Source organism: Onychomys torridus, chromosome 3 (assembly GCF_903995425.1).
Source record: "Onychomys torridus chromosome 3, mOncTor1.1, whole genome shotgun sequence".
NCBI classification, from domain to species: Eukaryota; Metazoa; Chordata; class Mammalia; order Rodentia; family Cricetidae; genus Onychomys; species Onychomys torridus.
The window spans coordinates 22939484-22954064 of NC_050445.1; the positions used below are offsets into that span (position 1 = coordinate 22939484).

General features: G+C 40.2%; 1 protein-coding gene across 2 annotated transcripts in view; it reads right to left on the reverse strand.

Annotated features, from left to right (window-relative positions):
* Positions 1–14581, reverse strand: part of Il23r (interleukin 23 receptor) — a 76255-nt gene that overhangs the window by 59106 nt on the left and 2568 nt on the right. For both annotated transcript variants that reach the window (XM_036182795.1, XM_036182796.1), the window contains exons 2-3: positions 13285–13581; positions 4713–4836 (exon numbers count right to left, since the gene is read on the reverse strand). In XM_036182795.1, coding sequence (XP_036038688.1) covers positions 4713–4836; positions 13285–13581 — 421 coding nt within the window. The remainder of the gene's footprint in view (positions 1–4712; positions 4837–13284; positions 13582–14581) is intronic.

The window sequence follows — 14581 nt, forward strand, 5'->3', positions numbered from 1 at the left end:
TTAAATCTCTACTTTGAAATAGTCATACAGTGTTTTGGTGTTCTCTCTCTCTCTCAGCTCAAATGTAGCCCTGACTGGCTTGGAATTCATTATGTAGACCAGGCTGGCCTCCAACTCAGAGATCTCCTTGCTTCTGCCTCCCAAGTGCTGAGGATTAAAGGATTGCACCACTACGCCTGCTTTTCCTTTTTTGAGACAGGGTTTCATGTAGCTCTAGCTGGTCTTTAAATTGCCTCTGTTGCTGGAGATGACCCAGTTTATTCAGAGTTGGGGGTTGAACCTGGGGCTTTGTGCATGCTAGAAAACCATTCCATTAATTGAGTCACATTTCACCCCCCAAATTCCTATTTCTAAGAAATGGAAATACTTCACAGGTCTGCACATCACCATTCATTGGGAATGGGGTGCTGTGGGAGTCACCTGCCTCCTTTTTTTTTTTTTTTTTTTTGTACTGTTCCAATTATGATGATTGAGCTGCTGAGTTGATTATTATCTAACACCATCAACTTTTTTCTTCTAGGAGACTGCTTTCATAGGTTGGTGAGGAAGAGAGAGCTTTAATGTTACTGCCATTTCATGCTTAGTGTTCCATTCTGGCTCCGTGTATTACTACATGACTCTTTAGCAACTCCCAAATTTCTGCAGCTTCCCAATACCTCAGCAAGAATCAGAACTTGATTCATGTGACTTGCTCACAGAGACACATATCTCTAAAGAACTAACTTTATTCTTTCATTAAAAAATGATTTTATGGATGAAAACACCATAGAAGTGTTCTGCCATACGAAGGCCACCTTAGCAGGTGATAAAGGGCTCTCTCATGCCGACACATGGCAGAGGGGTAGAACCAAATAACATGTCCCTAGCAACTCAGGCTTTAAGCTTCAGTGTTTTCCCATATTGCCTTTTGCTTCCCTTCATAAGCTATGAGGTTTAAGATTATTTCCTTAACCCTGATATAATTCAGTTTACTCCTCTGTGAAAAAGGAAAAATGCCATCACTATAATAACGAATGAAGGTAGAGGCATGAGGAGAGAAAGGAAGGAGCAGGATTCATTAAGTTATGACAAGATAAAAGGCACTTGTAATGTCACTTTTATGAATGTAAATGAAATTTAAAGAATTAAGACAGGGTTGCTCTGTGTCTCAGGCTGGCCTTGAAATCTTAATCCCCTTGCTTTGGCTTCCTAAGTGCTAGGAATTGCCAGTGTGTGTGCACTACCACATCTGCTTGATGTGTATGTGTGTGTGTGTGTGTGTGTGTGTGTGTGTGTGTGTGTGTGTGTATACACATACATATATCAAATTTGTATCTAAAGTTAAATTATGTCATTGTCTTTAGATAGTTATGTAGGTGCCTTATATTCTTTCTGAAATACAAGGGGTCATAAGTTTATCAACAGAGAACTTATTGGAAAATAGGCTAAACTGTGTTAAATAAGAATTCAAACGTGAAAACGAGAAACCTGCAGCTATGCTTAGTGGTTAGGGTAAGTGGTAAGTGGGGCATCTTTGACTATTTTCCAGTTAGAGAAAACCACACACACATTCTTAACTGGTTTGTGGCTAGTTCTCTTACCACACATATTGAGACCTCAAGTCTTGTAAGGAGAAGTGCATGGGTGCTAAGGATGTGACCCAAACAGCGAGAGAGTTGTCCTTTAAAAGATGGGCCTCAGTAGTTAAAAGTATTTGTCTCCAAGCCTGACAACCTGTTGGAAGAAAGTTGGAAGAAGAGCCTGGTGCTTGATTTAGAAAAATGTTCTCTTTGAGCAGCCTTTTGGACATCTAAGAGGAACCACTGACCTCCAAATGTTTATGATCTTGGGTTTGTTGGTGTCTTTTCCCCCCTTTAACTTCTAGGACTTAACATTGACCTAGAAATCATACAACAGGAAATAAATATTTGCTGAATTGGCTTGGCTGGGACAGAGTGGAGAGCAGTTGCTTATCCATTTCTCTTCCTAAAACTTGTTGAAATTAAATATTTTCATCCGCTTATTATTTATTTTGTGTATGTGTATACTCACAGGTACACATATGATATTGTTGTCAGAGGTCAATTTTTAGATTCAGTTCTCTCCTTCTACCTTGTGGGTCTCAGGAGTCAAACTGAGGTTGTTAGGCCTGAGGCAAGCATGTTTAACTGCTGAGCCATCTTGAGGGTCCCATTCACTCATTTCTATTCAACAACTATTAACAACTAGAAGGCACTGCCAGACACTGCTGAGTTTCACAGATAGTCTATTTGTAAGGGCCTGCTGAAGACAGGGGGCCAAGAGTAGGTAGACACTTAGTAACAGAGGCCAATCTTTTCCTGGCACCACCCATTGATACAAAGGAAAATAACACAGAGTTCCGTCTAGTGGGAGCACCACCAGAGAGGAGAAGACTCCTGTCCTGCCATTGAAGGATTTCCACTTTCCTGTGGAACAAGCAGGTGGGCATGGTGGCAGGCTTCACAGTGTGTTGGCTTTACTGGAACACAGAAGCACACGAGTTGAAAATGAAACTTTGCCTATACTGATCTCTTGCTGTTTGGCTAAATGGAAATACCCTAAGAAGCCAGGATCTGCACAGGTTTTTTCTTTTGCCTGCTGCATGCTTTCCACCTTCAATGTCCACAGCATTCAGTATAAATCAGCTTTTTCTTGGAGGGAAAAGGCCTTTTGGGCAGTTTATTAGAGAAGTGGGCTTTTCTTTCTCTAGCTTATTTCAGCTCATGACTGTGTTCCCCATGAGTTAGAAGATGATTAGATGCCTGTTTCCTTTTGTTTGTCTGTGCTTACTGGAAAGCATGCTTTGAATTTGCTAGAAGAAAACATGCATTTGTATGAAAATTTTTTCCAATGCTTTATGTCATCTCTAAAGAATTTAGTGTTGTTATTTTTTATTTTTAATGATGTGTGTGTGTGTGTGTGTGTGTGTGTGTGTGTATGCATGTGGGTATGTGAGTGTATGTGTGTGCACATGGGTGTGTGTGTGTGTGTGTACATGGTGGTATGTGAGTGCAGGTACCCATAGAGGCCAGAGGGTTAGATCACCTAGCACTGGAGTTACAGTTATTAGTCATCTGACATGGGTGCTGGGAACCAAACTTGGGTCTTCTGGAAGATCAGTAAATGCTCTTAACTGCTAAACCATGTTTCCAGTCTCACTGTGCCTTCTTTAAAATTCAATAAAATTACATTGATCTGCACGCACTCCATCAATTTGAAATACAGGTTGGGTTTGTCAGAGTTTAACTATAGTTTACTTCCCTTATCCAAAGTGGTCAGGACCTGAAGTGTTGGATTTTACATTTTTTCCAGATTTTGGAATATTGCTTATACATAATGATATATCTATGTTCAATAGCTATAAAGTTAATCTTTCATATTAGAACACATCGAGCATCATTTTCTAGACTTGTCCAAAATTATTTGAAAATAAAATTGTATATAGTACTCTGTAAATGATTGTTGATGCATTTATTAATTTTTCTTCTCCTATATGAATCAGGCTTGGTGTAAGGCAAATCACATAAGCCTAGGAAGACAGTTCTGAGTGCACCATAATATTCTAATCCCCTTTGCTATAGTTTGATTGGTGTCCCTCCAAACTCACATGCTGAGACCTAGCTCCTCTCTTGAGCAATGGGTCAGTTTCATATGTAAGATTCAGATTCTAGTGCAAGAGTCTTAAGGGACTGAGCTATTAGATGGTGATGATGTAATGAGGGCCCCACCCTCAAGGATGACGCCAATGCCTTAGGAAGGGAGGGAGCTTTTTTCTCCTCTCATCTGAGTACGTACAGAAGACACTGCTTATGAGGACCGGGCCAGTGGCAGACACCAAATCTACTAGCACTTTGATCTTGAACTTCCCGATCTCTGGTCTATATGAAATGAATTTCTATTTCTTACCAATTAGCCAGTCACTGGTACTCAGTTATAGTAACGTGAATGGGCTAAGATATCTCCTGTTTCAGCGTTGCTTTAATAATTGTCCTCATTCCACAGGAGGTTGGGAGCCAGCCATCCAGCAAGGCTAACAACCTCTCTGAGGACATATAGTGGCAATTGTGTTGGATGGCACATGGTTGGATGGCAGTGGTGAGGCTGCTCTGTAATGCCTTCTGCCAGGTTCCCAGCTGGACAGAGTGGACAGATGCATGGCATTTTTCTGCTCAGCACTGTGGAGGAGGAGTCCATGGGAGGATATCTTTTTTTCCTTTCAACACTTTTCCTATCTGGAACTTTAATTCCCATTCAAGCTAGAGTTGTCTTACCCAAATTAGAACTAAAACTTGAAGGTCACAATTAATCGTTAATACTTTCCCTAAACTTACTGCTAAGGACCTGGCACCATCATGTGAGTTGAAGTCAGAACCACTCAATTCATTGGAACAAGCGTGCATTGGGGGCCTGTTTTAAAGATGAAGAATGGGAACTTTAAGGAACTAAGTACATGATCCTAGTCCTCAAAGGAGAATGGAGCTGAGATTTAGGTCACAGTTTAAAATGGGCTCTTTAACTCCTGCTACCAGTTACTACCAAAAGAATGAGTTGGTCATAGAGTTTGCTGTCCCATGAAGCAGAAAACAACAGTGATCCAGGAGTGGTTTTAAGTTCCCTAACAAAGGCAGGTGTCTCAGGTTTGAGGCTGGTCTTGGTCTCTGTTGGATCCACTCTGCAGTAGAATATGTGTTGGATAGCGCCATAGAACCTACCTCTTCACGTGCACCACATACTTGGTGTCTATGTAGGTGGGCTTCCCAGTGTTCCAGGTGCACGTCATGTTGCCTGAGTATTCATAGATGACACATGTCACTTGGCTGGGGGCATCTGGTGGATCTGCAACAAAATGAATCACTGAGAGTTGCTCTTGATAAAGTAGGTAGTTAATAAATTGTCAGTTTCATAGGGAAACTAGGCCACTTGGCACTGAGTGCCCATGGCTCCTCATTCCACTACTACTACCTTGTACCCGGTTTGTCTCCAAGCATTGCTTCTTCCAGCACTATACTGATCTGTGGTCTCTACTCCTTTGGGATGCTAACAAGGTCAGATTCCTCCCGTTCAAACAACAAGTCCCCTGCCCCCAATTCTCCAATCCTATCTCCTCTCAGCTGCCACTCTACCTTTCGTACTTTTTAATCAAGTCATTAAAAAATTATTCTTATACATATTTTTGTGTGACTGCATGTGTGTATGGTGTGTGTGTGTGTGTGTGTGTGTGTGTGTGTGTGTGTGTGTATGGTGTGTGTGTGTGTATGATGTGTATGTATGTGTATGGTCTGTGTGCACTTATGTGTGTAAGAATTCTGGTACAAGTGGAAGACAGAGGCCACCCTGGATGTCTTCCTTCATGACCTTTCATATTATTTTTTAAAATATGTATTTTATTGTAAATTACATATGTCTGACTATGTGGGAATTTGTGCATGTAAGTGCAGATGCCTCTGGGGGGGCACAGAAGAGGGCACTGGATTCCCTAGAGCTGGAGGTACAGGCAGTTGTAAATAGCCCTATGTGGGTTTTGGGAACTGAATTCGGGACTTCTACAAGTAGAGTATGTGCTCTTAACCCCTGAACCATCTCTGTAGCCTTTCATGACTTTTTTCTGTTTTTGTTGCTATTGTTTTTTTGTTTTTGTTTTTTCTTGTTGTTGTTTGTTTTGAGGCAAGATCTCTCACTGATTGGCTAAACTGGGAGGCCAGCAAGCCCTAGAGATTCTCCTGCCTTTGCCTCCTCAGTACTGGGATTATAGGCAGCCATCATGATGCCTGGCTTTCATGTGGATACTGGACATCTAACCTCAGGTCTTCATGCTTTCATGACACGCATTTTACCATTGGAGCCATCTCCTCAGCCCCTCTGGTCTCTCAGGATTCGTTTGCACAGTTCTGCTGAAGCCACAGTTGTTAAGGTCACAGGAGCTTTCTGTCTGGAAAACTTCTTGCTGCCCCATCAGAATTCCTTCAGCATTATAGAGCTTGGCCTCTGTAGCAACTGACCCTTGTCTTACTTTCTCCTTCAAGCCTTTGTCCTTAGGCTCTGGGAGAGATTCTTCAGCTTTCCCCTATTGGTCCAGAAGACTATTTCCTCCTATGGAGAATGTATTTCACTTTCCCCCTTGAAAGTTTGCTCTTCACATGCGATTCAGCAGTAAGGGGAAGGAGACTTCCAACCATGTTACAATATGCACGACACCTGAGGACACTGTACAGAATAAGCCAGACTCAAAAGACTGCATGGTTCCTCTTAGAAAGGGTATCTAGAATAGTCAAATTCACAAAACCAAAGGTAGAACGACAGTGGTGGCCCGTTGTGCAGGTAGGCAGTGTGTGGAAGTCCAGGATGAGAGCTGTTATTCAATAGACAGTTGACTTTGACAACAAGAGTCCCAGAAAGGGAGTGCTGGAAGGAGATAGGCAAATGCAGCCGCCGCCACCGAAGCAAACCCTTACAAATGGCGAAAATAAGTAGGTTATGCTATGTAGATTTTAGCATTGCCACATCAAAAAGGTTTTTTTTGTTTGTTTGTTTGTTTTTAAGGTTTGGTATTCATAGAGCTATTTCAAGATGTGCTCTCCCTCCCACATCCCTGACCACACCCCCACCCACCCACCCGGTTCTGCTTGTCCTCCAGCCTCATTTTTTATTTTGTTTTGTCTGCTAGCATTTTTTTCCTTTGAGAAGCAACATTATCCCCAGTCTCCTCAGCTCCATTCTCCACCCAAGCCCAACCCAGGGATGTTAGTAACTAGGTCCTGTGGACAAGGGTGCCCTTGACCTAAACTGACTAATCAGAGAATTTCTCTTGGGAATGAGCTCATGACTCAGAATGAATCAATAAGGATTCTCTCACGGTCTCCTTCTCTCCCTCTCCTCTCCCCCTCTCCCTATCCCCACTCTCTCTCTCTCTCCCTTTATTTCTCTCTATATGGTGCATGAGCTAAGCTGCTTGTGACATGCCTGTCACAGTGAGCAGTCCTTTTAGTGGTGCTGGATTTGAGGGTGAATCCAGTCTAGGACAAAGAGTTTTGATGACAGTCTTTGGACCCTCAGTGTCTCTGAGGCCCATGTAACCCCAGAAACCATCGAATGACATCCAGATGTCCAATTATGTCGTTCAACAATAAGCCACCGGGATTGATGTTTTCAAGCAAGCATGGGGATATTGAGTGCTTGCTGTATCTCAACATTTCCAGGGCACTTCTCTTGGTTTACCTCCAGATATACTCCTGCCTGAGATGACTATGCTGAGAATTACAAGACAAATGGAAGAACTTATGGTGGATGCTGGGAGGGAAGAATTATGAAGAATAAAGCTTGGGCCAGTCCACAGACAATCATGGATTCATGGAGCTCTACTTCTGCTGATGAACTGTTGGCTACTAATGGTTAGGGGTGAACATTATCTTCAGTTGTGCACCTGAAAGTAAGCCCACAAGGCATGATATATCATTTCAAAGATGGTCACACAGATGGTCCTGGTTAAAATCAGATCACAAAACAAAAAGACATGAATATGGGGGAAAGATCTGTGAGGAGGATGGGTTGACAGGGATGGAGAGTAGACAAAAGACAGGTTAAGAGTCATCAGAATATGTATGTGTGTATGAAATTGTCAAAGAACAAATTTAATTAATATGAAAAGGACACAGACAGTTTGGTATTTGCAAATTGTCTATGAAGAATATTACATGTTATTTCAAGAGGCAAATGGATTCCTGTGAGTTCAAGGTGAGCCAGGTCTACATAGTGAGTCCCAGGTCAGCCATAGTGAGACACAATGAGCTACACAGTGAGACAATTTTCTTAAACGAAATGAAACAAAAGAAAACAGAAAACCTCAAAAAGTTATTTAGAGTTATCAAATTGGCAAAGATTAAAAAATGGTATTATAAATTACAAAATGTTAAAATAGATTTATGGAAATCCTATACAAATTTGGCATGAATACAAATTTGGATGACCTCTGAGGTTTACCCTTTGTGTATTATAAAAGTGAAAGGTAAGAATAGGGCTGGCAGGATCCCTCAGTGTGAAAAGGTGCTTGTTGCTCAAACTGACAATCTGAGTTTGATCCCCAAGACCCATATGGTGGAGAGAATGGATTCCTTGGGGTGGTCCTCTGACTTCTACATGCATGCCATGACTTATGCATAGGCACATAAATACATATACGTGTGCTCATGTGCACACAGAGTAAATACAACATATAATTTAAAAAGTTTCAAGTGAGAACAATACCATGCAACCCAGCAGTTCTACTGTAAGAGTACATTCTTAATAAAAATATCCACACACATATGAAAATAACTTCCTAAGAGTATGTAACTATCCTTCAAAGTAGTGTTAATAATAATGAAAAACATGGAATCTCCCTCAGTGATACAACACTAGGCTGAGCAAACTATAATATACTCCCAAAACACACCTTACCTTAAAACAATGTTGTTGACAATGCTTTAAGGACTTAGAAGTTGTTAGAAATATATTACTGAGCAATGACTATATGATAAAGTGATTTAAAAAGTGTGTCACAAAGTGGTATATTGCAGCAGTTTCCATAGAGAAAGGGAAAGGGAAATGCTGAAACTTCAAAGACACCTTTGCAATTGTTACGAGGGGATTATGTCATGGGTAGAATGATGGGCTTGTGTGCTTGACAGGCATTGCTCATCAAAAGCTTTTTAACTGTGTATGTTGAATGTAATCAATTTTAATATTAAAAGCTGTGTTCTTGGCTATAGAGATGTCCAGTGTTTGGGAGTGTTTGCTGCATAATTATGAAGCCTGGAGTTTAGATCATGACACCTGTGTAATGAGCTAGGCATGGTATGCACCTCTGTAACTCCAGCTCCAAGTGAAGCAGAAACAGGAGAATAACTGCAACTTGCTGGCTTCCAGCCTAGCCAAGAGAATGTGAGCCCTGGGTTCAGAGAGAGACTCTGCCTCATAGGAAAAAGAAGGAGAGTGAGAGAGGAAAATACCCAGTGACCTCTTCTTGCCTTCCTACCTTCACACACATATGTACATGCATTTTCACACAGAAACTCATACAAACAACTCAATCTTCTTTTTAAAAGCTATTTTTCAAACAGCAATGATGACATGAAAATGCTTTGTAAGAGTTTGGTGAGTGGTAGTGTTAGGTTCCAATGAGAAACGGGGGCTCCCTCAAGGTGAAAGAAATCTTGAAGTTTCATTTGAACTTGAAAGAGGTAAGCATGGAAACAGTACTTTACATCATTCTGCACACTGGGTGGTGAGAGCTTGCGGATTATAACAGTGGGATTATGTCATGGGTAGAATGATGAGCTCGTGGGCTTTATAGGGGTTTTTCTATTTTTGCTACTTTTTCCTGTGGTTATCGACAGCCCTATAATTTGACAATTACAGAAGACACATGTCAACTTTCTGGACTTTGTTTCACACTATTCTCCATGAAGCAAATGGTCAGGTCTGCAAATGGATGGTTGGCAACAACTTCGGAAAAGACAGAAGTGACAACTCTGTCTCATGGCTAAGTGAGCAATGCATGTTAGTGGGAAGCAGAATAAGGAGCTAGAGAGTAAAGTCCCAAGAGGAACATCCCACTGTTAGATTCACTGCCAGGCTACAGCTATCCAAGAACAAAACTGGCTCTCCACTTCTTGAGAATATCCAGAGCACACAGAGGATTAGGATTCTGCTCCCCCACATCGGTTCCACCCTTCTGCTCTTCTAGGATGCTCCCTGATCATTTACCAGGAGAGTCACTAATTCAGTCTAACCAAGGATCCTTTGCCACCGAGATCTTCTGAAGGGGCAGGGTCTGTGGTTCTCTTCACTTTGTATTTCTAGTACTCAGCACATTTTGGGGTACATTTGTAAAACAGTCACTGAAGTTTATCCCATGAACTGAATGGTGAGTTAAAACGATGATAATGGGAAGAACTAAGGTGGAGAGAGGCGTGAAGTTTCAGGCGGAGAGCACTAAGCCGCTGCAGGAAGGTGCAGGCTATGCTATCCACACAAGGAGCAACACTGAAAATATTTAGGTTTTTGAGTGGCTAACAATTCTTTCATCATCATAAGTATAGACCAAAGACCGAAAACATGTAAGACAAAAATACTCGAAATTTCAAGTAAATGGTTAAGTGGAAACATCACTTACATGATTTGTTTAATTTGACACCTTTCAATGACCCCTATTTGAACAAATTTCCCATAGTATGTTCTCATTTAATCAGAGATAAGAATCTAAGAAGCATTTAAGATTATGGATTATAGTGGAAACTTCAATAGTGGTGTTTCAGGAATCACTCATTAGAAAGACTTTGAAATACCTGTACAGTTTCAGGGAAGACACTGACCCACTTTCCCTTCCACAATGTGTCAAAATGCCTGCAATCACTCCATTCAAAACAGTGATGACTACTTGACATCGTGAAGCTTACAGAACAAATATCTTGTATCAAAGTAGCCCAGTGAAAGCAGTGTACTTTCTAGAACACCACAAAACCCTCAAGCCCCCTTTTTTGACCTAGTTAATAGGATGTAAGTTTGCTGAGAACTCAGCCCCAAAGCTCATTCAACTTGAACCCAGGGGGTTGAGTAAATTCTTGCCTGGCAGTTGGGTTTTTACACTCATAACCCAAGGTTTCTGTGAGGAATTACACCTCAAAAATTAATGAATGGAAAGAGTGATGGTACAGGATGAGAGCTTCTCTTAGGGTGTCCTGGAGGGGGAACATCCTCTGACTTGGTTCTGCTCTTTGGACAGAAACCCCTCAACCATACTAGGAGGGTGGCAGCAAGTAATGAGTCATCTACACTCTGGCACACACAGGGAAGGGGTGTTAAGTAAAATTTGTAAGAATGTGTTTGCTGTTGTTTTGGATGAAGGTCTTCACTAGGAAAAGAAACTAGCAATTCAAACCAAAATGAAGGGGCCTGTGATCAGTACCAAACTGGAGTTTAAGATCAAGTTTGCTTGAAAATAGGAGGCTCAACAATATCCTGTATTAATGGTTCATTCAACCAGACCCAGCATAAGGCAGACCCATTCTGCTTTAACTAAAAGCAACATGGTGGTAACTGTTTTGAGATCTTGTTCCATCTTATAAAATCACCTGCTCTGATCTCCATCACCACAACTGTCTGTGCTCATTCTCTAAACTCATTCAGAACTGAAACCCAAAACTGCTGGATTTTTTCTTTTAATAGAAGTGATGCTTATTTTAGATTTTTTCCCCCTCTCACTTAAACAAACCCACCTTTCTCAGAAACTGTGGAGATTTCTCATTTTCCCTCTGAAGAAATTGCATATCATTCTCCACTCTTACATCAATTCCCATAAGAGAAACAGAAACACACTGACATATTGAGAGGGTGATTTTGTTCCTGAGGATACGGACAAGCTAATAAGATTTCATACTTCTGATGAGCTGTCTGTTTATGGTTTAATTTTTCACAATGTAGGCACATTTTACTGTTTAATGCATTGATTCAAGGCACATGTAGCAAGTTTATTATTAAAGCCTAAAACTTACTTCTTTAACTCTCCTCCACCTCATCCTATAGCTATCTCATTTGAAAGACATGCATGCTTGGTCAGCTGCCTGGAGTTAAGCAGGACAGTGACCTTATTACAGAACAAGGAAGAATCATGAGGCCAAGTGATCCAGGGGTCTGCTCTGGCTCTTCTTATTTACAATTTGGAGCCGAGGAAGAAGCAAGAACTTAGATAGTATTATAAAATGTACAGGGGAAGGGAGCCCTTCTAATCATTCACCCCAAATGGCAGAGAGCTACTGGAGAATGAGGATAAGGAGGTGGTTCACTTAGTTGGTCAAGTGTTTGTTGTGCAAGCATGGGTTTAGTCCCTAGCATCCACATAACATACCTGGCATGTTCTCATAAGCTTGTAATCTCAGCATTGAGTTGGTAGAGACAGGAAGATTCCTAAGGCTCCATGGCCAGCCAGACTAACTGGTGAGCCTCAGGTCATAGTGTGGGGCCTTGTCTCAACAAAAAAGGTGAAAGACTCCTTTCAAATAATGCACAAGTTTGACATCTGGCCTCTGCACCCAAATGCACACATATACACACATACTTGCACATACAATTACAAACACACAAACACTTCAAAAACAGAAGGTCCATAAATATTTATATAAATAATTACAGGAACTTACACACCTTCATAATGTTGTGAACAAAACTGATTGTGTTTTGAGATCGATATGACTGAATTTTTCTTAATAATGACAGTAATGGTAATTCGTAATAGGAACTATGGGATTAAGAACAAAAGACTGTATGAGATTCTCCCTATGTATGTTTATTTGTTTGTTTGTTTATTGAAATGGGGTCTCACTATGTAGCCTTGGATGGCCTGGAATTCTTGATATAGAATGGTCTACCCTTAAACTTACAGAGATCTATTTACTTGACTCCCAAGTGCTAGGATTAAAAGTGGAAGCCACCATGCCTGTCTGGAGAATCTTCTTATGTTTTATCAACAACATGCTTTTATAAGAATTAGACTCTAACATACTTTGAAGTTTTTAACATATATTTAAATAAATTTTGAAATATGGTGCTTACAATTACTTTCATTTCACAGAAAAAGCCATGGAGGTTGAGGTCAGCTAAACAAATTGCCCAAGATCACACAGCTCATTGGGAGGACAGTGAGAATGCAAAGGTAGTTTTGAAATGCACGCTGAATCTTGGTTTCAAAAATCTCTCACTGGGATCAATGAGCTTCAGAGTTAATGATATTAGTTTGGAAAACAAATTCACCAACAAAAACCAAATGAAAAACAGATGAAAAGAACATCATGTAAACGTTTTTGTTGTTGCCAAGGCTCAGGTTGATCAGGAATTCACTATCCTGCTTCCTCCACATTCATCCTTACCTAAGAGCAGCCTCTCAGCCCTGAGGTGTTGCTTTCACATAGACTGTATTTATTCAGGCTAGTGGGGGGAAATTGTTCTCTGGTGGGTATTTGCAATATTTTAAAACTTACGGTGTTCACACTAAACCTCCCTACTTCTGTCTTCTTTTGAAAACTTAACAGATCAAGGCATGCTGGGCCCTGTGTGGCAGTGGCTGTCCCAGATCTTTCTTCTTTGCATGGGCCTCACCAGCCTCCTTAACTCAGAGTTGATTAACCTGACTCTTTCAAGTTGAGCCCTTGTCTTAAACCTATATGATAGGCCAACTACAGTGATTTGCCTCTAGCTTTAGTTCAAAAGCCCAGCAATTATCAGTTAACCATTAAGATACATCATAGTACTTACATCCAGAGGAAATGTCTTTCCCACAAATGAACGTCTCTTGAAAATGCCCAGGACATTCAGCAGTGCAATGCATAGAGGCATGAGGTTCCCAAAAGCCTTTGTACCAAAGTCGAGCTGTTGTTCTATTAATCCTTGTGATATGAAATCTTTCTTTGAGGCCATTTTTATAAAAATAAAGCTTCCTTGGTCGGCAGTTCTTAAGGGCTTCTTGGCAATATATAGAAACATTCATCCCCATCTGAAACATTTCACTAGGCTCTACCCACATGTTACCAGAGCAGTTTATAGTTGTAATTCCTGCAAACAAACACATAAAATAATCAATTGTGTTGGCAAAATATTGTAAGGGATTTAGAAGAAGAATATGCCACTGCATGTAAAATGTTTTCTTTCAGTAACTGAATGATTACTGAAGAATGGCTATGTGTTTTCATTTTGGTTGCCCTGATGAGCAGCAGCTCGGCACAGCCCTTGTGCTTTCCCATTGTCAGAGAGCAAACACAATTTCCTTTTCTACTGTAGGGTGGAGACCATTATGAAGTGACAACATTTTTTCAAAGATGAGACTCAAAGTAGCACACGGGGCACTGCAGAATTCAATTCTATTCTTTTGATACTCAACCAATCTTTTGTTGGTTGTGAGGGGCTGTTTTTGTTTGTTTGTTTGTTTGAGATAAAAGTTTCTTTTATCAGCATAATGTGATATAATGATCAACTCCTTACAAAAAAAAGAGCACTTAATAGCCACATGAAACTTATCATTAATTTGATAAGGGAAACAAAATACATTATTGAGTTAAAAAGCAAGCTGCAAAACAACATAGTTCATAAAAGCTCAACATTGGGAAAAAACAAATAATGGACGAATCAAGGAGAAATACTAAAAGTTGTTAGCAACAATTAATCTCCATGTTAATATTTTTATTTTAAATTGTGTATGTCTATGACTTAAACATTATACAATTGGTAAATTACTTTCATGACACCAAATCACTAACTTTAAAGATCAGTGGCAGTTTTGCCTTGAGTTCTGTTCCCATGAGACTCTCCTAATACTTAAGTCATTTGTATAAAGTCAAATGGAATGGAATGTTAGTGAAATAAAACTCTTACCTGGAAAACATACCAGAAATTTTATGAAATTTGTTGTAGCTTTTTCTGGAAGTACTTATATTAAAATAAATTTAAATCTTATTAAGATAAGAACAAAGATCAATATTTGATTTTAAAAAGGCCCTTTCTTTGAAATATAAAGCTTAAAGAACTAACTTGCTGAATATGTAATTTAAGATTTCAT